Source organism: Canis lupus, chromosome 28, assembly GCF_011100685.1.
Source record: "Canis lupus familiaris isolate Mischka breed German Shepherd chromosome 28, alternate assembly UU_Cfam_GSD_1.0, whole genome shotgun sequence".
NCBI lineage: Eukaryota > Metazoa > Chordata > Mammalia > Carnivora > Canidae > Canis > Canis lupus.
The window spans coordinates 15,379,101-15,404,711 of record NC_049249.1 but is presented as its reverse complement, the minus strand read 5'-3'; the positions used below and the strand labels follow the sequence as shown (position 1 = coordinate 15,404,711).

The window sequence follows — 25,611 nt, the reverse complement described above, 5'->3', positions numbered from 1 at the left end:
CTCGGATCGAGTCCCACATCAGGCTCCTGCAGGGAGCCTGCCTGCTTCTCCCTCTGCCTCTCTCTCTCTCTGTGTCTCATGAATAAATAAGTAAATCCTTAAAAAAAAAAAAAAAAAAGAATTAGTGTTTTTGTATTCCTGGATCATGTGGTAATTTACTTTTAATTTTTTCAGAAACCTCCATACTGTTTCCAGTTCCATAGTGGCTGTACCAATTTGTATTCCCGCCAGCAGTGCAAGAGTTCTTTTTTATCCACATCCTTGCCAACACGTTTTTCTCATATATTTTTTATTTATTTTATTTTTTATTTTAGCCTAATAGGTTTGAGGTATTATCTCATTGTGGTCTTGATTTGCATTTCCCTGATGATGAATTATGTTGACCATCTGTATGTCTTCCTTGGAGAAATGTCTGTTCATGTCTTCTGCCCATTTTTTATTAATGTCCACACCCAATGTGAGGCTTGAACTCATGACCCCAAGGTAAAGAGTCTCATGCTCTACCGATGGAAACCTTTTCTGCCCATTTTAAAATTGGATTATTTGCTTTTTGTGTGTGTTGAACTGTAATACGTTGTGTATTTTGGATACTAACCCTTTATCAGATGTCATTGGCAAGTATCTTCTCTCATTCTTTTAGTTTTGTTGTTTCTTTGGCTATGCAGAAGCTTGTTTTAAGATTTTTATTTCAGAGAGAGTGAGAGAAAGCACGAGCAATAGAGAAGGGTAGAGGGAGAAGTAGACTCCCTGCTGGGCAGGGAGCCCAAATGTGGGATATAAGCTTGATGTGGGGCTCCATTCCAGGACCCCAGGATCATGACCTGAGCCAAAGACAGACGCTTAACTGACTGAGCCACCCAGGCGCCCCAGAAGCTTTTTGTTTTGATATAGTACCAATGCTTTATTTTTGCTTTTGTTTCCCTTGCCTCCCTCAGGAAACATAACTAGACTCACAATCTGTGTTTTAACAAACCATCTACAGGACTCTTTGACACATGTTCTAAAATCCATGGCTCTGGGGCAGCCCCGGTGGCACAGCAATTTGGCGCCGCCTGCAGCCTGGGGTGTGATCCTGGAGACCCGGGATCAAGTCCCATCGGGCTCCCTGCATGGAGCCTGCTTCTCCCTCTGCCTGTGTCTCTGCCTCTCTCTCTGTGTCTATGAATAAATAAAATCTTAAAAACAAAACAAAACAAAAAACATGGCTCTGGAGTAGGGGAAACTTTTAGTATAAAGGGTCAGAAAGCAAATATTTTATGTTTTGCATGCCACATATTCTTGGTGTCTCCCCTCCCCCGCTTAAGAATATAAAACATTCTTAGTTCCAGGCACACAGAAACAAGTAGCAAGTGACTCTGGACCCTGGCATCATAGTCCATCAACTACTGCTCTGAAACAACAGTTTCCATTTTGGAGTCTCCAACAAAGATGGGTGGACTTTTCCTTTGTAGAATGGGAAATAAACAATGGCCTCCAGGCATCAGAGCAGTTCCCCTTACAGTTCTTGCAACCTCTTCCAAACCAAGGACAAAATCAGACCAGATCCTGCTTTCGTTCCGGCTTTATTAACTCAGTCTGCAGACAGTTCCTTGTGCTCTTTCAAGAAATTTATTTGATTCACAGTGATATCCTTTGAATGGTCAGTAAATTCTATTAGAACTCATTACAGAGATTGATCCCAGGTAAGCCACAATGGTCCCCTTCCACCCCACCCCAACCTCCTGAGCCTGAAAAATCACCTAGAGCAGCTGAGAGGGAAAAGGATAAATGGCTGCACTTTGCTGTGTGTCCTTCCAGGCTCTTTGGTCCTGGTTGATTACTCCTCAGAGATATCCAAATAAAACTTTCCTTTCCTATTCAGTACACACCAGTCTTTGGTGTTTAGCCCAATGGGCTGAGGAAGAGAGGCAGCTAGGAAAATATACCCACTAAAATGTGTAATTAATACCTCCATACAATCCTTCTTACTTATAGTTAGTGGACTTATCTTTTAAACACAGAGATGTAAAATCGGACAGGATTTTGGCACAGGAGAACAGATTCAGTGTTACAGGCTCAGAGCACCATGAAACTTTGTAGCCTCATGTGATGGCCTTTTTTTTTTAGCACTAAGAACTCCCAGATGCCTGATCAACCCAAGCCTAGCAGCACTCCCAAAGACACCTTCTGACAAGGGGGCACTGGGGACAAGAAGGGGGAAGAATGGAGAAGAGCCCCAAGGGGACAAAGACTTCTTCTCTCTCCCTTCCTGGGTTAGCTAGAATTACAGGGGCAAATATTCTGTATTGTGACACAGATGAGGAAGAAGGGAAGAAGAAACAGAGGTAGGAGCTTTCCTTAGTCCCAGGGGCTCTTCCCCTGTCCTGGCTAGAACTAGAATCCCAAAGGTTTCCTAATTTTTTCATATGGTTTGCTTGAGTATCTCCCCCCAGGTTCCAGCAACTTCTCCCCAGGATGTTTCAGCTCCTGGTCTCCAGGGGATGGTGGTTAAGGGTATAGCAGAAAGAAGGCTTGGCCTTTGCTCCCCTTGTTCACTTCTATCCCCTGGAGTCCAATAACCCAGGTGCCTGGATGAAAACAGGAGGCTCCCCACCCCGCAAATGCACCCTAACTTTCACGCCCCTTTGGCAGAGGAATGAGAGCACAGGTGTACAAGGCAGCTAAGGAAAGGCTGGTGAGTATGGGTGCAGACTGGTCCTTGCTGGGATGGGGCATTTAGAGGCCCTTATTGAAGTAGATATAAGGGATAAGTTCTCCATACTTGGCCTTGATAGTGTCCTGGAGTTCTGGTTCCAGATAAGAAACTGACAATTCACTGAAAAGAGAAAAGAAGGGGGGATCCCTGGGTGGCGCAGCGGTTTGGCGCCTGCCTTTGGCCCAGGGCGCGATCCTGGAGACCCAGGATCGAATCCCACATCGGGCTCCTGGTGCATGGAGCCTGCTTCTCCCTCTGCCTACGTCTCTGCCTCTCTCTCTCTCTCTGTGACTATCATAAATAAATAAAAATTAAAAAAAAAAAAAAAAAAAAAATTTAAAGAGAAAAGAAGGGGATTATGGGCATGCCAACTGGACAAGTAGCAAATTACCAGCAGATAAAATCTAACTCAAATGCCACCTCTAAGAAGCCCTTCCTGATTTTCGCATCAGAACTAATGGCCCCTGTACAACATAATATGTTGCTTTTTCTTCTACTCAGGCCTGACTGTATTCTCCCTGCTGCTAAACTTCCATCTTCTCTGTTAGATTATAAGCACAGTGCTTGAACCCAGGCAATGTCTGCAGAGGATACTGAAATATGAGTAGGAAGGCAAAGGAACCTGGTATCTTCTTGGTGTACATCCAAGCTACACCTAGTCTCCTGGAGCTAGTCCTCTCCCTCCCCCAGTCTGATGCTTTGTTTCCCTCTTCCATCATCACTTTGCACACTCCTTCCCTGCCAAGGCATACAAGGGAAGTAGAGAGGTCCGAGTCATCCAGCCCCAAGTGAACACAAGCCAGAATAAGTACCTATCCCTTTGTTCAATTTCAAGGACCAGATCTAGCCAGAGAAGATGTGTCTAACAACCCAACCAACGGGGACAGAAAGTCTCTTGTTCCCCTACTTCTCTCCAGGGCAGCCCTTCCTCGACTGGGAGGGAGCAACTCATCCCTCTGCCCCTGAGAGATCTGTTTTGGTTTACCATTCATCCAGAGTTAAGAGGCCCAGAGTTTAGGCTGATAGGCACCTGTCCTTGGCAAAGGGTGCCCTTCCTGTCCCATCCTGGTCTGCTTCAGGACAGCAGGCAGGTCAGGGGGAACAGGAACAGGGCATTTGGTAACGTGAGGAGCAAAGAACTATTACCATTTCTGTGGGAAGAGCCCACATGCCACTGGCACCATAAAGATGAGGCTGGAAGAAGAAGAAACAAATCGTTAGGGACATCTCCTACAGACCTGCTCACACCCCATCTCTGAGCCCCCCAAAGGAAGTAGGGAGATGCCCATCACTACCCTGCCTTCCACATTGCCCCATGGCTCCCCTTCCTGCAACTCTTCTCCTGGCCTCTCAGTGCCAGGATATTCATTCTGGCATGGCATGAAATCGGCCTCCTCTACCTCCCATCCCTCACCCCACATTCACCTGTCGTTCAAGCACCGCCTACAGCCTGGGGTGTGATCCTGGAGACCCTGGATCGAGTCCCACATCAGGCTCCCTGCATGGAGCCTGCTTCTCCCTCTGCCTGTGTCTCTGCTTCTCTCTCTCTCCTCTCTGTGTATTCTCATGAATAAATAAATAAAATCTTAAAAAAAAAAAAAGAAAAAAAAGAGGCAACGCTAATGCAGTAGGCCTGGGGAAGGGCCTATAGTATTTCTAAGGTCCTCAGATGCTTCAGGGCCAGAGCCCTATCTTACAGGACATGGGAATCTGACAGAACAGGGTTCAGATCCCACTCGGCTTACTCACTTGCTGTGTGAACCTGGGCAAGTGAGCCCTGAGCCAGCAGAGGGAGGACACGAGTGCCTGTTCTGCAGGGCTGCTGTGGTGTTCAACCTATAGGAACCACTCACTCAGGGGTGACTCAATAGCAGAAGGTAGAGTGGTGTGTGAAACTGTCGGGAATCCGACCTGAACTCCAGCAATTATGAGCTACAGAGCCCTGGGCAAGTCTCATCTCACCAAACCTTGGGATCTTCGTTTGTGTTTTATTTTTATTTTTAAAATTTTATTTATTTATTCATGAAAGACATAGAGAGAGGCAGAAACATAGGCAGAGGGACAAACAGGCTCCCTGTGGGACTTTGATTTCAGGACCCCAAGGATCACAATCTGAGCCAAAGGCAGGCGCTCAACCACTGAGCCACCTAGGTGCCCCGGGTTGTTCATTTGTAAAAGGAGATGATGACAGGACCTAGACCTTTGGGGCAGAGGGGATTAAGTGAAATTATAGATGTAGAGCATGAGCACAATGGGGACACACAGAACACCTTCTGCATGTGTTGGTTGTTTCTGTTGCTGTCATTAGCCCCGTGGCCTCACAAAGGGTTACTGATGCTAGGATGTGGCCAGTCACTGGCAGGCACCGAAGCACGTTGCCGTGACTAATAGTGTTTTCCTTTTGTGTAAGGTTGGGACACCTGAAGCCCCAGGCTGTCCCCTCATTTTTTTTATGTCTCAGTATATTTATTTATTTATTTACTTAGTTTATTTATATTGAGATATAGCTGATGTACAACATTGTGTACAGGTAAGGTGTATAACATGCTGATTCAATACAGTGATACGCTGCAATGTGACAACTAGAGCATAGGCTAACACCTCTGTCACTGTCATAGAATTATCACTTCTTTATTTTTATTTATTTTTTATTCTTTATTTTTAAGTAATCTCTACACACCCAACATAGGGCTCAAACTCACAACCCTGAGATCAAGAGTCGCATGCAAGGCAGCCTGGGTATCTCAGCGTTTTAGTGGCACCTTCAGCCCAGGGCGTGATCCTGGAGACCTGGGATCAAGTCCCACATCAGGCTCCCTGCATGGAGCCTGCTTCTCCCTCTCCCTCGGTCTCTGCCTCTCTCTCTCTCAGTGTCTCTCAGGAATAAATAAATAAAATCTTAAAAAAAAAAAAAAAGAGTCACATGCCTTACCAACTGAGCTAGCCAGGCACCCCTAGAATTATCATTTCTTTTTTGTGGTGGGACTGTATTGTGGTTTTCATCTCTTCCTGAGTCTGCAGGTCAGAGGACAGGAGGGAGCCCACACGTGCAGATGTGTGCATGAGGCCTAGCCAGCCTGGTGCCCTCAACATAGATGGGGCAAGAGCTCTCTGGATGGCCCACAGGTGTTCTGCGCTCAGGCACTATGGAAGTCAGGTAAAGGAGTACATGTTCTCCAGCACGGGAAACACAAGAAGATAGTTCTTAGGACCATAGGACCCAAACCAAGAAAACATGCTACTCACAAGCACCCAGACAGCAGAACTTGCAATGGGGCATGCAGGACCTTGACTTTCTGCACAAAAACAAAGGAAAGACCCACATAAGACATACGAAGGTTCTTAATGTGAACCCCACACCTGCCCTACCCCTGATCAGCCAGCTGGAAACCCACAGGCACAAAACTCCTGGCCATGAAGGAAAGGAGAGAGGGGCTCCTCTCGCTCTCTGTGGTAAGGCCAAGCAACAGGCTATGGCATCTAAAGCAGGCAGCTGGCAGGGATTGGTATGGGCCCTTCTTGAGCGAGATGAAGGCCAATTACTAGAGGGAAGGATGAGGATCAGGAACTCTTACGTGTAGATGTGGCTGGGGGGCTCTGGGAAAAAGAGATGCAAAAGCGAACCCCACTCACCTTCATGAAATGTAGCTTCTCCAGCCTTTCCATGATGACTGGCAGCAAGACTGGAAGAGACCAGGGAGAACCCAGTGGGAGGGCTGTAAGACTCTCCAAAATCAGATCAGGGACCAGGTGATTCCCCCCACCTCCCCAAAAGCTCCAGAAAATACTTTTGGAATGGAAGACTGTGTAGGCATGGTCACGTCCCCCAAGACCTAGCAGAAGGGTGCTTCCCAAACTTCTCCCCCTGCACACCTCTAATAGGGCATGTACCACAGGCCCAAAGAGTCCTTCTTAAAACTCAAATCTTTGAAGGCTCATGCAAACCAATCTCGTATCCTACTTTGAAACATATCCCTGCTGGAAGCAAAACCAGGGCAGGGGATTTATTTTCTTTACCACTGTCTTCCTGGCACCCTGCACTGTGTCCAACACAGTGAAGGTACTTAAGGAATATCTGTGGAATGAAAAGAACTTTCTTCCCTAGACCTCTGATTAACTGATGTTCCAAGATCTACAGTGTGGTTCTCTCATGGGTTTCTGCATTCAGCACTATGTAGGTATACCATATACAACATGTGGATTTGATACATTTATACACTGTAAAATGATTACCACTGTAGCATTAGCTACAATCTCTATCACATCAAGGAATTTTTTTATTGTGGTGGGAAAAGTTTGAGAAGCATGGCTGTAGAGGCTGGGGCCCCACCTCCCATCCAAAAGCTAAGTGTGGCTAAGGCCTCCATCATGTGTTCCAGGGACTGCCAGGATGGGAGGGCTTCTCTATCTTACTCATGCCAGGGGCTGCCATGGTGATCCGAGAAATAACCACTTGGGTGATGCCTATGGCCGCAGCTCTCTGAGGAAAGAAAAGAGTAAATTGTCAGGAATGACCCTTTCAGTATCCATGGGCTGTATCAAAGGGCTGAGTCAAGGGTCACAGTCAAGTCAGAGGTGGTAAAGGGGAAGGGATGGATCCACCAGGGGCTGTGTTCTCACCCAGCTAGACTTTTATGGCTTCAGGACCAGAAATGATGGAGAAAAGATATGACAAGCCTGTTCTGAACAAGAAATGTAGGGAAATCAAGGGGAATGAGAATGGAATCAGGGGAATCCTGTAACAGAACGAGGGCCTGCTCTAATCAGAGTAGTAAGAACAGGACAGGGTATAAGAGAGAATTCCCTCCTCCCACCCCAAAGGGATGCCTCTGCTTACCCGGGAATGTCCAATCTCATTGTTATTCCTGTCCTTCACGCAGATGCCCTGGATGAGTTCCCTAAACATGGACAGGAGTTGCTGGACGTGGGAAAGGGGTCCTGGAAGCCTGCCAGTGAGGTGACACACTAGGGGACCAAGCACACCCAAGCTCTAGGAAGCCACCTCCTGTAGCCTGGCCCTTTGGTCTTCCTTTTGCATTTCAGTGAGTGGTGTCTCAGAAGTGATCTAGGGCAGTGGCTAAGAGAGCTAGGCCGGGGCTCAGACTGCCTGGGTTGAATCCTCAAACTGCAGAGTAAGTTTCTGAACTGCAGCAAGTTCCCCAATCCTTCTGAAGACTCAGTTATCATCCCCTGCAAGATGGGGATCAGACATGGCACCCAGGTCATAGGATTGGTGAGGATTAAAGGAGACAATGCCTGCAAAGTGCTTAGTTCAGCGCCTGACACAGAGTGACTGTTCCACAAACACTAGCCGTGCTTCTTCTCAGGCCAGTTCCTGAAAGCACTCAACCCCAGACCAGGTAGGTGGCTGGGGTTCCTTCCTTTCTTGGGAAGGAGCACCTGGATGGGGGAGGGAAAGAGGAGAGGAACAGTGTGTATACATGACTATTCTGGTAGTGTGCTCCTTCTGCAAGAGCTGTTGTGAAATGTACCCATTTGCTAGCAGTCCCAAGAAAATGTGGCTTGTGGATACTGGTGTTGGTGATGAAGGCGATGATGATGGTGATGGGAGCAATAAAAGCTAACACATACCATGTGATATCTCCCAGGCGCTATCGTGAGTGCTTTATGTATACTAGTATACTACATCATTAAGTTTTACAGCAGAAAAAAAAGTTTTACAGCAGAGGAATATCCATGCTTTCTCTAGTCAAAAAACAAGAACTGCAAGACACACGGGTTTCTCCTTTTACCTTTCCTGCTGTGAAGCTTAGAGCCAGGTGCCTGGAAAACATCTATCTATTCCTCTGGCTTCTTTCAAAGCTTCTTGGCTCTGTTCTATCTTTGGACACCTCCCTCTGCTACATTTCATTCTGTAAGCCATCAACCAGGGCTTTGGAAGTAGGCAGAGTTAACAACTTCAATACAGTTGCAGTTGAAAGGACATGATCTTATATAAATCCCCATAGGTCCACCCCACTCCCTGCCATCCTACACCATCCAAACAATGACTCCCACAATACTCATCATGGATTAGACTTAAGTCACCTGCCACTCCCAACGGCCATCACCGTTGGAGCAGCCAATCCTTTGGAACCCTTCAGAGGTGCAGCCCAGCGACCCTCCCCATACCCACCTCAGTCCCCAAAAGCCACCCACTGCCATGGTTTCCTGCCCTTGCCCCACTAACCTTGTAGTTTGTAAAAGGGATCCCCATACTCACTGCTGTCGCATCATTGGGATGTTGACACAGTTAGCAGCAGCCACAGCAGCAAAGGGTACCCAGCGGCCCACCAGGGGTGGAGCTCTCTGTTGGGGGAAGGGAACAACAGAGTTCACTGGAGATGGGAGGGGAGGGGGCTTAAGGACTACAAAATGTAATCAGACTTCACTACTGATGCATATTCAGACACTTAGTCTAGGAACCCAAATTCCCTCAAAGACCCGAGAAAGAACAACCTGGGGAGAGTTCTGGTACATTTCCCACTAGTTGGCTGGGCTCTGGCCATATCCAACTCACCCAAACAAGGGCAAAGCCAGGCTTGGGAGGGGGAATGTTTTCCCTAGGACTTTGCTGCCACCTAGTGGCCACCATGCCCACAGCAGCCCCACACAGTACCTTTGTCAACATGTTCATGCCCACAGCAGTGGCCACCGCAGTGGTTGTGGCTGTGATGTAGGAAATGGCCATCTGCCTAGTGGAGGAGAGACACGCTTGGGAGTGGGGAGCCCTGCCAGCTGAGGGCAAGACCATGGCTTGATTGAGAAAGTCTGGAAATGAGGCTTCATGCCTGAGAAGCTCATGAGCACTCTCCCCAGTCTCATCTTGTGACATCCCCTTCCTAAGCACACACACAACGCTCCAGTCCCATTGGCCCCCTTTCAGTACTTTAAACATGCCAAACTCTTACTGCTTTAAAACCTTTGCATGAAAAAATAAATAAATAAAAAATAAAATAAAATAAAAAGTAAAACCTTTGCATGCTGCTGCTCCCTCTCCAGGGAATTCTCCTGTAGGCTAAATCTTTATCCTTCAGAAATCAGCAGAAACATGCACTACACAGAAAAGACTTCCCCAACCAGCACATCCACACAGAAGAAGAGGGACTCTTCTGTTTGCTATCCTGTCACCTGTTTGCTTCCTTAATGGCAGGAGTCACAAGCTAAGATTACAGTGCTTGTTTGCTTTAAAATACCTTAAATTCCACAAGAATAAAGACCCTAGAACCATGCCTGGCACTTAACAACTACTCAAGAAATAGCTGAAGGTGCCTGGGTGGCTTAGTCAGTTAAGCATCTGTCTTTGGCTCAGGTCATGGTCCCAGAGTCCTGGGATCAAGACCCTGTCAAACTCCCTCCTCAGTGGGGAGTCTGCTTCTCCCTCTCCCTCCCCCCCCCCCCAACCCTGCTTGCTCACTCTCTCTCTCTTAAATAAATAGAATCTTTAAAAAATAAATAAATAAATAAATACACAAATACATAAATACATAAATACATAAATAAATAGAATCTTAAAAAAAAAAAAGAAAAGAAAGAAATACTTGAGAATGAATGAATGAATGAACTTTGGTCTAGGAAAATATTCTCTTAGCCACAGAAAATACTTGCAAACCCTAAGAGGGGGGCTTGGTCACCAGCTCTGTGTGACCTTCACCCAAAGACAGCCTGAGAGCCCTTCAGAAGGGCTGTGTCCCTGGAGACAAGAGGACAGGCACATGCTCCATACCCAGATGGACAGCCTAGAATTCCAGTCTCCTACCTGCCGGACGTGGGGGAAGCTGCATTCCTGTTGGTGTAGTTGACTAAGGCATTGAAGGACTGGTTCACCCATTGCCAGAAGATCACCGCCGGCATCGTCCTACCATAAAGGAGGCCCAGAGGGCAAAGAAGAGTCCAATGGAAGGGAGGCCTTGGTGTACACCAGTCAAACCAGACTGCCTGCTGTTCCCCAAACTGTTCCCACGTTGTTTCATACACCAGGGCTTTTGCATAGGCTGGAGCATCTACACACGCACACACACACACACACACACACACACACAACCTTCCATACATGGCTAAATATTGCTCTGTTGAGAGGTCATTTCTTCTTGGGAACCTTCGTGACCCTTCCCCTGTCCTTCCTGGAACAGTGAGTCATTTTGTGCTCCCTGCTCTCACAACTCCATATTCTCCCTCTGACCTACCACCTAGCAAGCTGGGCTATAACTGTTTACTTGTTGGTCTCCTCAACAAAACTGGAAGCTCCTTTAAGGGAGGGGCTAAGTCTTTATATTCTCAACACCAGGCCCAAGGCCTGGCTCAATAACTGGACAAATAGATGCATGGGGGAGGGGAGCAGAAGTAAGAGAGGAAGGAGAAGGGGAATAAAATATCCAGTAGCTACAGAGAAAGTTTATTCTCTCTCCATCAGGCTGAAAAGGTCTTCCTATTTTAAGGGTGGTATGGGGGGAGGTCATCTCATATTTTTTACTAGGACATCACATTATAAAAATACATTAGGGGCACCTGGCCGGATCAGTTGGTTAAGTGCCTGACTCTTGATTTTGGCTCAGGTCATGATCTCAGAGTCGTGAGATCAAGCCCCAGATCAGGCTCTGCATTGGGGGTTGAACCTGCTTGGGATTCTCTCTCCCTTTCCCTCTGCTCCTCCCTGTGGCCACCCTGCCCCCGTCCTCCTCCTTCCCCCCCCCCCCCCCCCCCGTTCACGTGCTCTCTCTCTGCAGAAAGTACATAAATAAAATAAATTCTAAAATAAATATACATTAAAATTTCATTGTTGAATAAGTACTTTCTAAAGAGGGGATTAGGATGGCTTATTCATTGAGAGAGTTCTAGAGACAACTACCTCAAGTTAACACCCAGGCACCCATATTTCCTGGCTGTGTCAACTTAGACAAGTTACATAACCTCTCTAGAACCTCGGTTCTTAATCTATAAAATGGAGATGACGATAGTGTCTCTCTGTAGGGCTGATGAGAAAATTAAATGAGGTAACACACAGAAAGAATTTAGCACAGTGCCTGGTATTTGGGAAGAGGTCCATAAAGATGGTTATTATTCTCATCATAATATGGCTCCCTGCCTAGCAGATACACATGGACACACTGCCCACTGCCTCGCTCCAAGGTTCTACCTGTAGAACTGGAGCATGAAGCCCGTGATGATCATGCCGCCAGGGACCTGGAAGGACATCCGCCCAATGACGTTCATCTTCTCCCCAGTGTCAGGGTGGAAGGCTGAGTCATACAGCTTCTTGGCATACAGCAGCTGCTCCACTTGGGTGCCTGGTGGCACGACCCCCATTCTGCCACCCAATGACAACACACAGAGTTACCTCCCAGGCCCCTCACCCCAAGTCATCCTGCTCCCTCTTTCCCGAGAGCTCTGCCTTTTCCCTCATATTCAGTCTCCACCTCCTCTCCAGGGGATCTACCAGTGTGATCCCAGCGCCTCCAGTCCCTTCCCGTAACTGCTTACCTGCTCTTCTCCACCATGACCTTGGCCCAGTCCAGCTCCCGCTCTGGTACCAGGACAGTGCGTGGGTCTGTGATATTGAAGAAGTGTTTCACCCGTCCCAGGAAAGTGCACTGGTCCCAACGGGGGGCATCGATGTTAAAGCCAGACAGATCAGCCTCCATGTTGCTCACACACAAAGCTGTGGACTTAAGGAACAGAAGGAAAATGAGGATTGTCCCCCAAACCAAAGTCTGCCCCTGAGGCCCTGAGCACCTCTCATTATAGAACCTCTGCTTTCACCAGCCACTAGCATCACTTGACTAGGCTTGGGAAGGCCCCAATGAACAGGCACCAGACCAAGTAGCCAGGCCAACATGTTTACTGAGTACCTGGGGTAGCCAACCCTGTGCTGGATCATGCTGTAGGAGACGCTGGAAAAAGGGACAACACAGTGCCTGTCCCTGTGTCCACAGTGCCTGTCAGTTACACCCTGAGTTGGGTGTAACTGGGGAAGAACAGCCTACCCAGGTAACGGAATATAATCTATACAGTAACGGTAAGTACAAGAGATGAGAGAAAGCAGAGATGGGGGAGCACGGCTGGAAAAGGAGGCTTCCAGGGATCCCTGGGTGGTTCAGCGGTTTAGCGCCTGCCTTTGGCCCACGGCGCGATCCTGGAGTCCCAGGATCGAGTCCCACGGCAGGCTCCCGGCATGGAGCCTGCTTCTCCCTCTGCCTGTGTCTCTGCCTCTCTCTCTCTCTATGTCTATCATAAATAAATAAATAAATATTAAAAAAAAAAAAAGGAAAAAGAAAAGGAGGCTTCCAGAAGAGATGGAATGTGAGCCCCAGAAGATAGATTTATCTGAAGGAGGGAGAAGGCATGGATCATATTCAAAGTAGGAACAATTACAGACAAAGGTAGAAATGAATGTGGCATGATCACTCTCATTATTTGTGTGTGTGTGAGTGGTGTGTGCACGTGTATGGTGCATGCAGCCCTGTGGAAGATCCCAGGCCATGGCTGTGAGTGAGGCACCATGCCTGCCCTCAAGGAGTTACAGAATGGGAAGTAAATGACAAGTAGAGCAACAAGGATGGCAGTGTGGACATGTCATCCTTGGCATGAACAATGATGTGGACAGACAGTGAGGGCAGTGGGAAACCAGAGAAGCAGCATCTAAAAGTGAGATGACCATATCTCCCAGTTGTCCTAGGACTGCTGTCCTGGTGTGATTATGAATAGCAGCCCCTTTCACTCTCAAAAGTGTCCTGATCTGGATGATAAATTATATGGTTACCTTATCTAAAATGGTTGAGACATTCTGAACACATTCTGTGAAAACAAGAAATAAACAATGTTTTGAAGGATGAGTAGAAGTTAGCTAGCTAGGTAGAGGAGACATTCCAGGCAAAAAAAAAAAAAAAAAAAAAAAAGAAGAAGAAGAAGAAGAGCCAGTGTTAACGGCACACAGGACACATGGGGACCAGATAATGATGATCACACCTAACACTGAGCTTTGACTCTATGCCAGTCACTTTGCTTGGGACTTGATGTGCATTTTCTGAATCCATCTTCACAACAATACTACGAAATAAATACCCTTTAATCTAACTCCATTTATGGATGAGAAAACCAAGGCACAGAAAGTAACCTTACCAAATCACACATGCATAGCCAGTGACAAAGCCAGGATTTTAATTCTGCCTGATTTACTTTAGAAGTCTTGCCTCTAACTGGGTTCTGGTATCCATGTCTTGAAAAACTAAGGCAGGTCTGACATGTAAGGAGCTTGGAAACTGTCACTCCTGTCCCTCCAACAAGAAAAAAGCTGAACAAACTAAAAATCAGCAACTCTTCTTAGACCCATCAATGAATTGAGGTCACAGGGCAAACCACCATTCCTAAACATGGAGAGACAGGCAAGTACAGAGAATGACAGCTTGCTGGGAACAGAAGCCTTCCTCTGGGTAAGTACCATTGGAAAACTTAAACTATAACTGACAAATTGCTGGAAGCTCAATGTGAACAAATTAAAAATTCCAAGGGGGGATCCCTGGGTGGCGCAGCGGTTTGGCGCCTGCCTTTGGCCCACGGCGCGATCCTGGAGACCCGGGATCGAATCCCATGTCGGGCTCCCGGTGCATGGAGCCTGCTTCTTCCTCTGCCTGTGTCTCTGCCTCTCTCTCTCTCTCTCTCTGTGACTGTCTAAATAAATAAAAATTAAAAAAAAAAAAAAAGTCAAATAAAAATTCCAAGGGGATTCGATCTTGAGTGTGGGGGCCACACTTTTGAGTTTACCTTCAGGAGTCCACCAGGTTCTCAGGGTGAAGATCAGAGGAAAATCCTCTAATACTTCTGACAGGGAGATGGAAAAAATAGTCTTTTTTTTTTTTTTTAAGATTTTATTTATTTATTCATGAGAGACACAGAGAGAGAGGCAGAGACATAGGCAGAGGGAGAAGCAGGCTCCATGCAGGAAGCCTGATATGGGACTTGATCCCAGGACCCACAACCTGAGCCAAAGGCAGACCCTCAACCACTGAGCCACCCAGGTGCCCTGAAAAGTAGTCACTCTGAAGTACACCCAGAGCCCCCTGTTCTTCTTAACAAGGCCTGTCCTCAAAAGAGCCTATTTTACCAGAGCCTAGCCATTTGGGTTTTAGTAGAATCTAACTTATTTGGGAAAAGGTAAATACCCAACTCCAGCCCTTCCTAACCTTCCTGTTTCAATTAAAGAAGGTAAGAAGAGCCTGAGAAGCACTAGTGAAGGTCCAGGGGTACAGGCTCATTCAAAGTCTGAGAACTGGGATCCCTGGGTGGCGCAGCGGTTTGGCGCCTGCCTTTGGCCCAGGGAGCGATCCTGGAGACCCGGGATCGAATCCCACGTCGGGCTCCTGGGGCATGGAGCCTGCTTCTCCCTCTGCCTGTGTCTCTGCCTCTCTCTCTCTCTCTCTCTGTGACTATCATAAATAAATTAAAAAAAAAAAAAGTCTGAGAACTAATCACAGGACTATAGAACACTCTCTCTTCTCACACACTTGACCACTGTAGGTGGTACAATGCTCCTATGTGATAACAGGGAGAACTGAGTAACAGAAAGAATCACAAGTCTCAGACCCTATTTAAGAAGTCTTAAAAAAAAAAAAAAGTATTTAGAAACCTAAAGATAACAAGAGAGACAAAACAAGGACACCAAAGAAAATGTTAACCTCTGCCACCTAGAGTTTCCACAAACAGAAAATACAAACTAACATCTCACCAGATAAATGTAAAACTGCACACACATCTGGCTTTCAACAAAAGATTACAAGGTATACTAAAGAACAAAACCATAGTTTGAAGAAAGAGCAAGTGTCAGAACCAGATGATAGAGATTTTGGAATTATCAGAACAGGAATTTAGGGGCGCTTAGGTGGCTCAGTCAGTTAAGTATTAAGCATCTGCCTTCAGCTCAGGTCATGATCCCAGGGTTCTGGGATTGAGCCCCACGTCGGGGCGCCCTGCTCAGCAGGGAGCCTGCTTCTCCTTCTCCCTTTGCCTGCTGTTCTCCCTGCTTGTGCTCTCTCCCTCTCTCATTCTCTGTCAAATAAATAAATAAGATCTTTAAAACACAGACAGACACACACACAAAAAAAACCGGGACGTCTCGGTGGCTCAGTGGTTGAGCATTTGTGTTTGGCTCAGGTCGTGATCCCGGGGTCCTGGGATCAAGTCCTGCATCTGACTCCCTGCTCAGCTGGGAGTCGGCTTCTCCATCTACCTCTGCCCCTCCCCCTGGCTTGTGCTCTCTCAAATACATAAATAAAATCTTTGAAAAAAAAAAAACAACAAAAAACCACCAAACCCTCAATTATAGAGAATGAACTGATGGTTACCAGAGGGGTGGTAAGCAGGGGGATGGGTGAAATAGGCAAAGGGGATTAAGAGTAGTACACTTATCATGATGAGCACAGAGAAATGTACAGAATTGTTGAGTCACTATATTTTACACCTGAAACTAGTATAACACTGTATGCTAACTATACTAGAATTAAAATTTTTTAAAACTCAACACCTGGGGACGCCTGGGTGGCTTAGCAGTTGAACATCTGCCTTTGGCTCAGGGAGGGATCCTGGAGTCCCAGGATCAAGTCCCACATCAGGCTTCCTGCATGAAGCCTGCTTCTCTCTGTGCCTGTGTCTCTGCCTCTCTCTATGTCTCTCATGAATAAATAAATAAAGTCTTAAAAAAAACTACACCTAGTCACGTTATATTATATTTCAAACTGCAGAAAATCAAGCCAAAGAAAATCAAGGAAAGGGGTGCCTGGGTGGCTCAGTCAGTGAAACGTCTTGCCCTTGATCATGATCTCGGGGTCTTGGGATTGAGCCCTACTTTGGGCTCCCTCCTCAGTGAGGAACCTGCTTCTCCCTCTCCCTCTGGTCCTCCCTTCACTTGTGCTCTCAGTCTTTCTGTTGCTCATTTGCTCCCTCGCTCTCTCTCACTTACTCTCCCTTTCTCAAATAAATAAATAAAATCCTTAAAAAAAAAAAAAATCAAGCAAGAAGTCTGAAGCAAGGAAAAGAAAACACCTTACCTATAGAGGAACAAAGATATGAGGAAGTTCACTTCATTGAATTTCTCCTCAGACACCATGCAAGCACAAAAAGCACAGAGTGAAATATTTAAAGCACTGAAAGATAAAAGCCCCACCAACCTAGACTTCTACATCAGCAAAATTATCCCCTTACAATGAAGGAGAAATACAGGCTTTACCAGACAAGCAAAATTGAGGGAATTTATTACCAACAGACCTGACTTGCCAGATGCTAGAAATTCTTCAGAAAGAAAGTGATATAGGTCATAAACTCAGACCTACCTAAAGAATGTCAGAAGGAATAAATGGAGAGAAGATAAAATTTTTATTTTTCTTATTCCAATTGTTAAGTTAAACAGATAACGGTTCAAAATAATAACAGCAACAATGAATTTGATGATTATAGCTTATGTATAGGTGAGATGAATGACAATAGGGCTATAATATATGGAAAAGAGGAGCTGGGGATACTGGTATAGATTACCTGTATACTGGAGAGGTGCTTTAGGGTAATTCTTGATCTTGGGGTTGTGATTTCAAGCCACACGTTGTATGTAGAGGTTACTTAAAAATAAAATCTTAAGGGGCTCAGGGCTCAGCTCCTAGGTGGCTCAGTCAGTTAAGCATCCTACTCTTGGTTTCAGCTCAGGTCATGATGTCTGGGTTGTGAAATCGAACCCCACATCATGCTCTATATCAAGCTATGTGCTCAGTGGGGAATCTGAGATTCTCTCTTTCCCTCTCCCTCTGCTTACCACTCCCCATGCACGCATACTCTCTCTCAAATAAATAAATAAATCTTTAAAAAGAATTTTCAAAAATAAATAAAATCTTAAAAAAAAAAAGCTAAGTCTTTTGAATTTTTGCCTGAGAATTTCAGGAAGCCATTAAAAAGTGTTAAGTGGAGTGACAAGATCAGATGTATCATTTAGAAAGAAAACTCTGGGGCAGTCCGGGTGGCTCAGCAGTTTAGCACCGCCTTCAGCCCAGAGTGTGGTGATCCTGGACACCCTGGCTCAGTGGTTTAGTGCCGTCTTCAGCCCAGGGCATGATCCTGGAGACCCGTTTCTCCCTCTGCCTGTGTCTCTGCCTCTCTCTCTCTCTCTCTCATGAATAAATAAATAAAATCTTTTTTTTTTTTTTAAGATTTCATCTATTTATTCATGAGAGACACAGGGAGAGAGAGAGGCGGAGACACAGGCAGAGAGAGAAGCAGGCTCCACGCAGGAAGCCCGACGTGGGACTCGATCCTGAGTCTCCAGGATCGGGCCCTGGGCTGAAGGCGGTGCTAAACCGCTGAGCCACCCAGGCTGCCCAATAAATAAAATCTTAAAAAAAAAAAAAAAGAAAGAAAGAAAACTCTGGGCAATGACACGAAAATAAACTTTGGTGTGGGAGGACCTCAGAGGATACAGAGAGATCAGCTGAACGGGAATTTGAGTAATCCAAGCAAGAAGAGGTGGGGCTCATGTGAACCCAGATGCACTGGAACAGACAGGAGAGAACAAAAGGACAGAAACTTTTAAAGCAGCACAATCTCAGGATTTGCTAAATGACTGGTTATAGAAGGAATATTCTATTAGTCAGGTGTCAAGCACAGATGCAGAATCAATAGGAAATACATATCCTTTAAATATATTCATGTCATATTGATAAATATATGAAAATGGATTGAGTACAAGAAATTAGTAAATTGGCTTATGTAATTGTGGGTGTTGGCTCAGCAAGCCTGAAGCCAGCAGGGCAGGCAGTTAGCGAGGGTCAGGCCAATCCTGGGGAGAGAAGGAAGCAATGCAGGCCCAGCTATGGCAGGACTTGTGACCCCAGGGGATGCCTAGACCTCTTTTAAAGGGATTCCATCTGATTAAATCAGGCCACCCAGGATAATCTCCCCTTAGATTAACTCAAAGCTAACCAATTAGGACTTTAATTGGTTTGATTTGCAAAATCCCTTCACCACAGCACCTAAATTCATGTTTGATCAGGGATCCCTGGGTGGCGCAGTGGTTTGGCGCCTGCCTTTGGCCCAGGGCGCGATCCTGGAGACCCGGGATCGAGTCCCACGTCGGGCTCCCGGTGCATGGAGCCTGCTTCTCCCTCTGCCTGTGTCTCTGCCTCTCTCTCTCTCTCTCTCTGTGACTATCATAAATAAATAAAAATTAAAAAAATTTAAAAAAAAAAAAAAAAAAAAAAAGAATAACTGGGAGATGTGTGTACTACAAAACAGCTGCTTCTTCCTCCTGGCCCACTCTGGCTGGAAGCCTACCAGAAGGGGGATGCAGGGGATCCCTGGGTAGCAGGGTGGGGGGTTGTTTGGCCTAGCTAAATTGATACATCACAAGTATCTAGGGTGATACCTAGGGTTTCTGCTTAAACCATAATGTGCAGAGACAAAGAATATAGAAAAATAGGCTTTAAGGGAAAAACCAAGGAGTTGGATTTTCCATGTGTTGAGTTTCAGGTGCCATGGGACTTTCTTAAATGCAATAGGCTGCAACCTGTCTCAGGTCCTCTATAAATGCCATTGCTGGTCCAGAATACTGTTCCTTTCCCTCTTCCCTAACACCTACTCATCCCTCTTTTCTTTCTTTCTTTCTTTTTTTTTTTTAAGGAATAATTTTCAAATTTAACTCTCAATCTTCTACTGCTAGGTCACTTTTTTTTGCCTTGAAAAATGTACCCTGGGGGATCCTTGGGTGGCTCAGTGGTTGAGTGCCTGCCTTCAGCCGAGGGCATGATCCTGGAGTCCTGGGATCGAGTCCCACGTGGGCTCCCTGCATGGAACCTGCTTCTCCCTCTGCCTGTGTCTCTGCCTCTCTCTCTCTCTGTGTCTCTTATGAATAAATAAATAAAACCTTAAAAAAATTTTTTTAAAAAGAAAGAAAAATATCACCCTGAGGATTTTTCATATACATTATATTACAAGCTCATAGGCACAGGTTGAGCAAGATTTAAAGTCATTTTGAGGGGCACCTATGTGGCTCAGTTGATTAAATATCTGCCTTTGGTTCAGGTCACGATCCCAGGGTCCTGGGATGGAGCCCCACATCTGGCTCCCTGCTCAGTGGGGAGCCTGCCTCTCCCTCTCCCCTTCCTTGTGCTCTCTCGGTCAAATAAATAAAATCTAAAAAAAAAAAAAAAAAGTCATCTTGAGTTATATAATCATCAAAATTCAAAAGCATTCACAAAATTGAGCAAACAAAGCCAGTATTTGAGTATTAGGGAAAGAAAATACATTGCTGATGAAAGCTACAGAGCACTCAAAAAAAAAAAAAGAAAAGTTTTATATTAAGTAGTGGTAAAATGAAAGGAGAATTCTACCCACAACTCCCACCTCCACAGAGCCCCATGTACCACTGTAGCTGCAAGGGAAGGCCACAGCAAAGCCACCTCAGAATAGAGAGCAGCCTGAGGGACACCTGGGTGGCTCAGCAGTTGAGCGTCTACCTTCAGATCCCAAGATCAGGGATCCAGTCCCTCATTGGGATCCCTGCGGTGAGCCTGCTTCTCCCTCTGCCTGTGTCTCTGCCTTTCTCTCTCTCTCATGAATAAATAAATAAAATATTTTTTTAAAAAAGGGGGCAGCCTGAAAAGTAGATGTATTATCACATAACATCAGGGTTCCACCCTCTCCCTCAAAATGTAGCCTTTTGCTCTCCAGGACAGTCTAGAGTTACTTTCAAGGAAGCACCTACTCATCCTTCAGATCTTGACTTAAACCTTTCCCTCAGGGACTCCTTTGAAAGACCTTTGACCCTTCTCTCCCCCAACCAGTAGATCAGGTGCTCTGCTATAAGCCCTCTTGGCTCTGTTCTTTTCCTTCAGAGCTATTTCAGTTTGTCCTAACACTCTGTGATTTTATTCTAATTAATTAATTAATGACCTTCCTCTCTCGGTCATTAGCTCCTCAGAGCCAGGGATGGTGTCCATTTTGCTCAGCACTGCTACCCCAGTGCCTAGCACAAGAATTCAAGTATATGCTAAGTAAGAGGTCCAGCTTGTCAGCAAATGGATATTTAGGATTAAAAGAAAGTACAGAGATCTGAGTTAGAAATAAAATAATGAGTCAGCAGCATTAAGGTAGTTTAAGACAAAGTTTTCCAGTGAGGACACACAGAATAGGAAGAATAAAGTGCTAAGGACATAGCCTGAAAACCACTATATTTAAGAGGCAAAGGAAGTCCAAATAGATGAGAAAGAAAAACCAGAGACATAGGAGGCATGAGGAGCCAACAAATGCAGTAAAGGAAGAGATGGTCAATTCTTAGATTTTTTGTTGAGGTGGGAGAGACTTCAGCAAGTTGACATGCTGCAGGTGGGTCATTTCCTGGGAGGAAGGAACCAGGAGAGAAGAGGAGGCCTAACTTGGAGTTTTCATGGCACCCTCACCTGGCCCTGAGGCCACCATTGAGTAGCAACCTCTGGAGAAGTTAGAAACCAGACAGCGAGCGTCCACTGCTAGAATTCTGACACTCTCACTCTGCCACAAAGCCCAAGGAAAGCTGACTTGACCTCCTATACGCTGGTTCAAAGACCAAAGGTTTTTCATGCAGTCACAACTGAACCCAAGAGTGGGAGAGAGGCAAGAGTTACATGAGGCTAAAAGGAGTTGCTGGCCTGGCTGGCAGATCACACGCTGTCTGGGATTCCAGAGCCCCAAGCTGGGGCCCCAGCCCCTCTCCTGGAGAAAGCTGAATAGAACATGCTATGCTTCCGTTTTTGTTGTTGTTGTTGTTGTTGTTTTTCTTAAAGACTTTATTTGAGAGAGAGAGAGAGAGAGAGAGAGAGAGCAAGAAAAAGAGCCTGAGGGCACACAAGCTGGGAGGAGGAACAGAGGGAGAAGTACACTCCCTTTGAGCAAGGAGCCTGATGCAGGGCTCTATCCTTGGACCCCAGGATGATGACCTGAGCCAAAAGCAGGAGTTTAACTGCCTGAGCCACCCAGGGTCCCGAACATGCTGTTTCCTTCTTAACACACACACACACACACACACACACACACACACACAGCCTGTCCTTGGACATCTCTCTTGACTCTCAACCCAACACTGGGAAGTCCTCTGCCTTTCATAATGGAAGCACTTCTACCATGAAGGAGTAATCATTTGCTAAACTATTCAAGAAACCTTATCCTCATTACCGAGGTCAGCATAGGAGTTCCTGTCCTGACCTCGGTTCCTGTCTTACATAAAATAAAAGGCCAGGGGTGCCTGGGTGTTTCAGTTGGTTAAGCATTTGCCTTCAGCTTGGGTCATGATCCCAGGGTTCTGGGATGGAGCCTCACATCACAGGGAGTCTGCTTCTCCCTCTCCCTTGCTCATTTTCTCTCTCTCTCTCTTTTTTTTTTTTTTCTTATTTTTTAAGATTTTATTTATTTGTTCATGAGAGACACAGAGATAGGCAGAGAAATACGCAGAGGGAGAAGCAGGCTCCCTGCAGGGAGCCCGATGCAGGACTTAATCCAGGGACTCCAGGATCACACCCTGGGCTGAAGGCACTCAACTGCTGAGCCACCCAGATGTTCCATCCCTTGCTCATTTTCTCTCTCTCTCTCTCTCTCTCTCTCTCTCAAAGAAATAAATAAAATCTTAAAAAAAAAAAGACCAAAAAAAATCTAAATTCTATGTCTAAAACATTTCCCCCTACACCTGCTGCCCCCAATGGGCACAGTTCCATGACTCCTTCAGGGCAAACTCAAACCCTTCTGTCATATACTCTCCTAGCATCCTGTCCTCATTTGCAACACACTCAGCTTTGTAATCACTTTCTTGTTACATACAGTTATTTGTATAAAGTTGGCCTCCCCTGGCAGATTGTAATGTTCTTGTTGTAGCTCTCTCAGGCCCTCTAAAAATACTTACTACTTGCCTAAAATACATTTCAACTTATTCTTGGGCTCTCTGGGCATGGAGGACATCACTCTTTCAAGTCAAACTCAGAACCTGTCTTGGTTACAGAAGTAAGAGAAAGTTTTGGGTCATGAAATTGCAAATGGTCTACCTCTCCTCTACTGAGTCCTATCTGGTTTCTAGGTTTTCTCTAGAATAGTTATTCTCCCTCTTCCCACATAAACTGCATCTAGGTATTCCCTAAAGAGGTCACTACCACATCCAGGGTGGCCCCAGTTCCAAAGGAATATAATTCTGCTACTAGGAACAAGGGGAGAGGGCAGCCCTGGTGGCTCAGCGGTTTAGCGCCGCCTTCAGCCCAGGGCCTGCAACTGGAGACCCAGGATGGAGTCCCACGTTGGGCTCCCCGCATGGAGCCTGCTTCTCCCTCTGCCTGTGTCTCTGTCTCTCTCTGTCTCTCATGAATAAATAAATAAAATCTTAAAAAAAAAAAAAAAAAAGGAACAAGGGGAGAGCTGGACGTCAAACAGGTGACCGACCAGTAATTCTCTTGCTCTGAGGAAAATATCACAGCTCAAAGATGTGGGGATGCAAGATCTCAATTTACAGAATGGAAACTGATGCTTAGGAAGGTCCACATCGATTGAGCTAATATGCTGAACACTACACACAACCCTGCCCTAACCAGAGCTCCAGTCTTGTCCATTCATCCAACAATCTGACAATAGCTAGGGCCTACTTTCCCAAGGCCACAAAGCTTGGGGTCACTTAGACGGGTCCTCTGTCTACTACAGGCCAAAAGAAAGAGAGAGCAAAGAGGAAAAAAAATAGAGAAAAGAGGAAAAAAATGAAACAATCCATTACCTCTCCTGAAGTCATCCTTCTTAGAGTTGAGTTCTGGGACACCTAACTAGCTCAGTTGGTAAAGTATGCAACTCTTGATATTGGGGTCTGAGTTCAGGCCCCGTGCGGAGGATATAGTTACTTAAAAAAAACAAAAAAACAAACAAACAAAAAAAAAACAGAGTTGATTTTCTCGGGCAAACCGTATCAGAGCTCAGAGAACAGACTTCCAAACTCTCTCTGGATATCCTCTTGCAAGGGGGTACTCAGGATTTCCCTGTCAGTATTCCAAGGCAGGAAGAAAAACATCATCACTAACACTTGCACCAGAGGAAAATCAAGGCAGCCAGACTCAAGGTCAAACACAAAGACCACTTGAGATAGGTGACAGCTGGTGCCAAGGCTGTCTACAGAAAGTTGGACAACGAGGTTAATAATTACACACGCAGGCCCAGGTACACTCCCGTGACCCCAAGGCAATCATGATGTTAGACACCAGACAACTCAGAAAGTGAAATCTGCCCTGCCTTTTTCAAAACAGAACCAACAGGCTAGAGATGAGTAGGTTGCAGGAGTGTATCCTCTGAATTAGCCATTTATCTTGCATCTACTTAATCAAGCTTCTGAACAGAGCTTTCTCTCCAATGATCTGAAGCAGGGATGCAGCTAGCAGATGTTTAAAAACATATTTTAGTTGAACGCATAAATAGCTAAGAACCATTCAAGAAAAATCTGCCTTCATTCCAGTAGTCTTAAGTAGACTGTTAAGCCTGCTGGTAGGAAGAGGGGCAAAATCCCCAAACCTAGATAAAACAGGAACAGCTAAACTCTATGTAGCACTTCCCTGTGTGCCAGTAATATTTTATGTACTTGACACAATAATTCACATAATCCTCACAAGAACTCAATGAGGAAAGTAAGAGGCACACACATGCTGCAAATGTCTACATTTATCATCAGTGCCAATACTTTACCAATTCTTTTTTTTTTTTTTAAAGATTTTATTTATTTATTCATGGGAGGCAGAGAGAGAGGTAGAGGCACAGGCAGTGGGAGAAGCAGGCTCCCTGTGGGGAGCCCAGCGCAGGACTCTATCCTAGGACCCCGGGATCATGACCTGAGCCAAAGGCAGACGCTCAACCACTGAGCCACTTTACCAGGCGTCCCCACTTTACCAATTCTTAAAAAGTTCTGGGTTTACGCCACAAATATAAGCCATTCTGTTCCTCCTACCTAGACAACACAATAGTGTTAAAATCGCTTTCTCCAGCGTCAGAACTGGGTTCAAGTCCCAATTTTATATGGCTTAGAACAGCCAATTCCTAGGGCTGTGAGAATGAAATGAAATCTTGTGTGAAAAGCATTCCACTAGGAAGTATGTAATTTCCATAAGGGCAGATTTCGTCCCTTACTGTTCTCCAGAGTCTAGAACAGGACCTGGCACACATGTGATTCACTCTTCTCCCCGTCCTCAGCACGCGGAAAGGGTGGGAGGTAGCGCCTCTCCACCCACCCAGAACCCCTTTCGCTCTCGCGTGCCTGTAAGTGCAGGCCCAATTTTGGCCTTTCTGGGGCTGCAGATGGTGCACCGGTGCACCGTCCGGTCCAGTGCTGCTTAGCAAAACCTGGCCATTCCAAAACGCCTTTCACTCCTGCTGTCTGCTCACCTCGGCGTTCAGGGCCAGTGCCCAGGCTGCCTCTTGCCCTCCGACAGGCGGCCTCCCGCCACCGGGACGCCTCCATCCTGGATTCTCCACAGAGATGTGGAGATAGATGCACAGCCCATAACGCCGTCACCCCTCAGCTGGGACCTCGAGCGCCGGGGGCCATTAAGGGAGCGGCCCCCGCACAGCCCCAGACCACTCTGCGCCACGTGGCTTCGGCAGGTGGATGCCCAGCCCCCGCAGCGGCCCCGCCTGAGCAGTCAAGACAGAAATCCAAGCTCCCTCCCGAGATGCGGGGTCTAGAGGAAGGTGTGGTGGGCGGCCTCCTCCCAAGACCCCTTACCTCGTCCCGGGAAGAATGCACGGGAACAACTGCCAACAGAAGCAGCCCGCGTTGGAACCCTGGCCTGCATCAACCTGCGGCCTCGGCCCGGGAACCGCCCCTCGGCCGTCCCGCCCTGCTCCCCCCGACCAATCACAGGCTGAGCGGCGCCCACCAGCCACGTGGGCGAGCTTTAACC

General features: G+C 46.3%; 1 protein-coding gene across 3 annotated transcripts; it reads right to left on the bottom strand.

Moving 5' to 3' along the window:
• Positions 1-1,589: 1,589 nt before the first annotated feature.
• On the bottom strand, positions 1,590-25,590 carry SFXN2 (sideroflexin 2). 3 transcript variants are annotated; one of them, XM_038578651.1, is made up of 12 exons: positions 25,434-25,590; positions 12,176-12,360; positions 11,832-12,002; positions 10,455-10,553; positions 9,315-9,390; positions 8,919-9,004; positions 7,533-7,593; positions 7,109-7,175; positions 6,329-6,378; positions 5,942-5,991; positions 3,842-3,889; positions 1,590-2,815 (listed from the first exon to the last, which is right to left on the bottom strand). In XM_038578651.1, exons 2-12 carry the CDS (start codon positions 12,334-12,336, stop codon positions 2,716-2,718), a joined length of 969 nt encoding a protein of 322 aa, XP_038434579.1. In that variant the 5' UTR covers positions 12,337-12,360; positions 25,434-25,590; the 3' UTR covers positions 1,590-2,715. The 3 variants fall into 3 exon arrangements, with proteins under 3 accessions (XP_038434579.1, XP_038434580.1, XP_038434578.1); XM_038578652.1 differs by lacking the exon at positions 25,434-25,590 and adding an exon at positions 25,094-25,376; XM_038578650.1 differs by lacking the exon at positions 25,434-25,590 and adding an exon at positions 23,448-23,787.
• Positions 25,591-25,611: the final 21 nt, after the last annotated feature.

What these genes read in the sequence shown, in the direction of transcription:
- SFXN2 (XM_038578650.1), bottom strand. An exon ending in AGAAGCTACATTTCATGAAG is followed by an intron (nt 5,992 to 6,328) that starts GTGAGTGGGGTT and finishes GTTTTTGTGCAG; the next exon opens with AAAGTCAAGGTCCTGCATGC. An exon ending in GGGCTCTTCCCACAGAAATG is followed by an intron (nt 2,816 to 3,841) that starts GTAATAGTTCTT and finishes TTCTCTTTTCAG; the next exon opens with TGAATTGTCAGTTTCTTATC.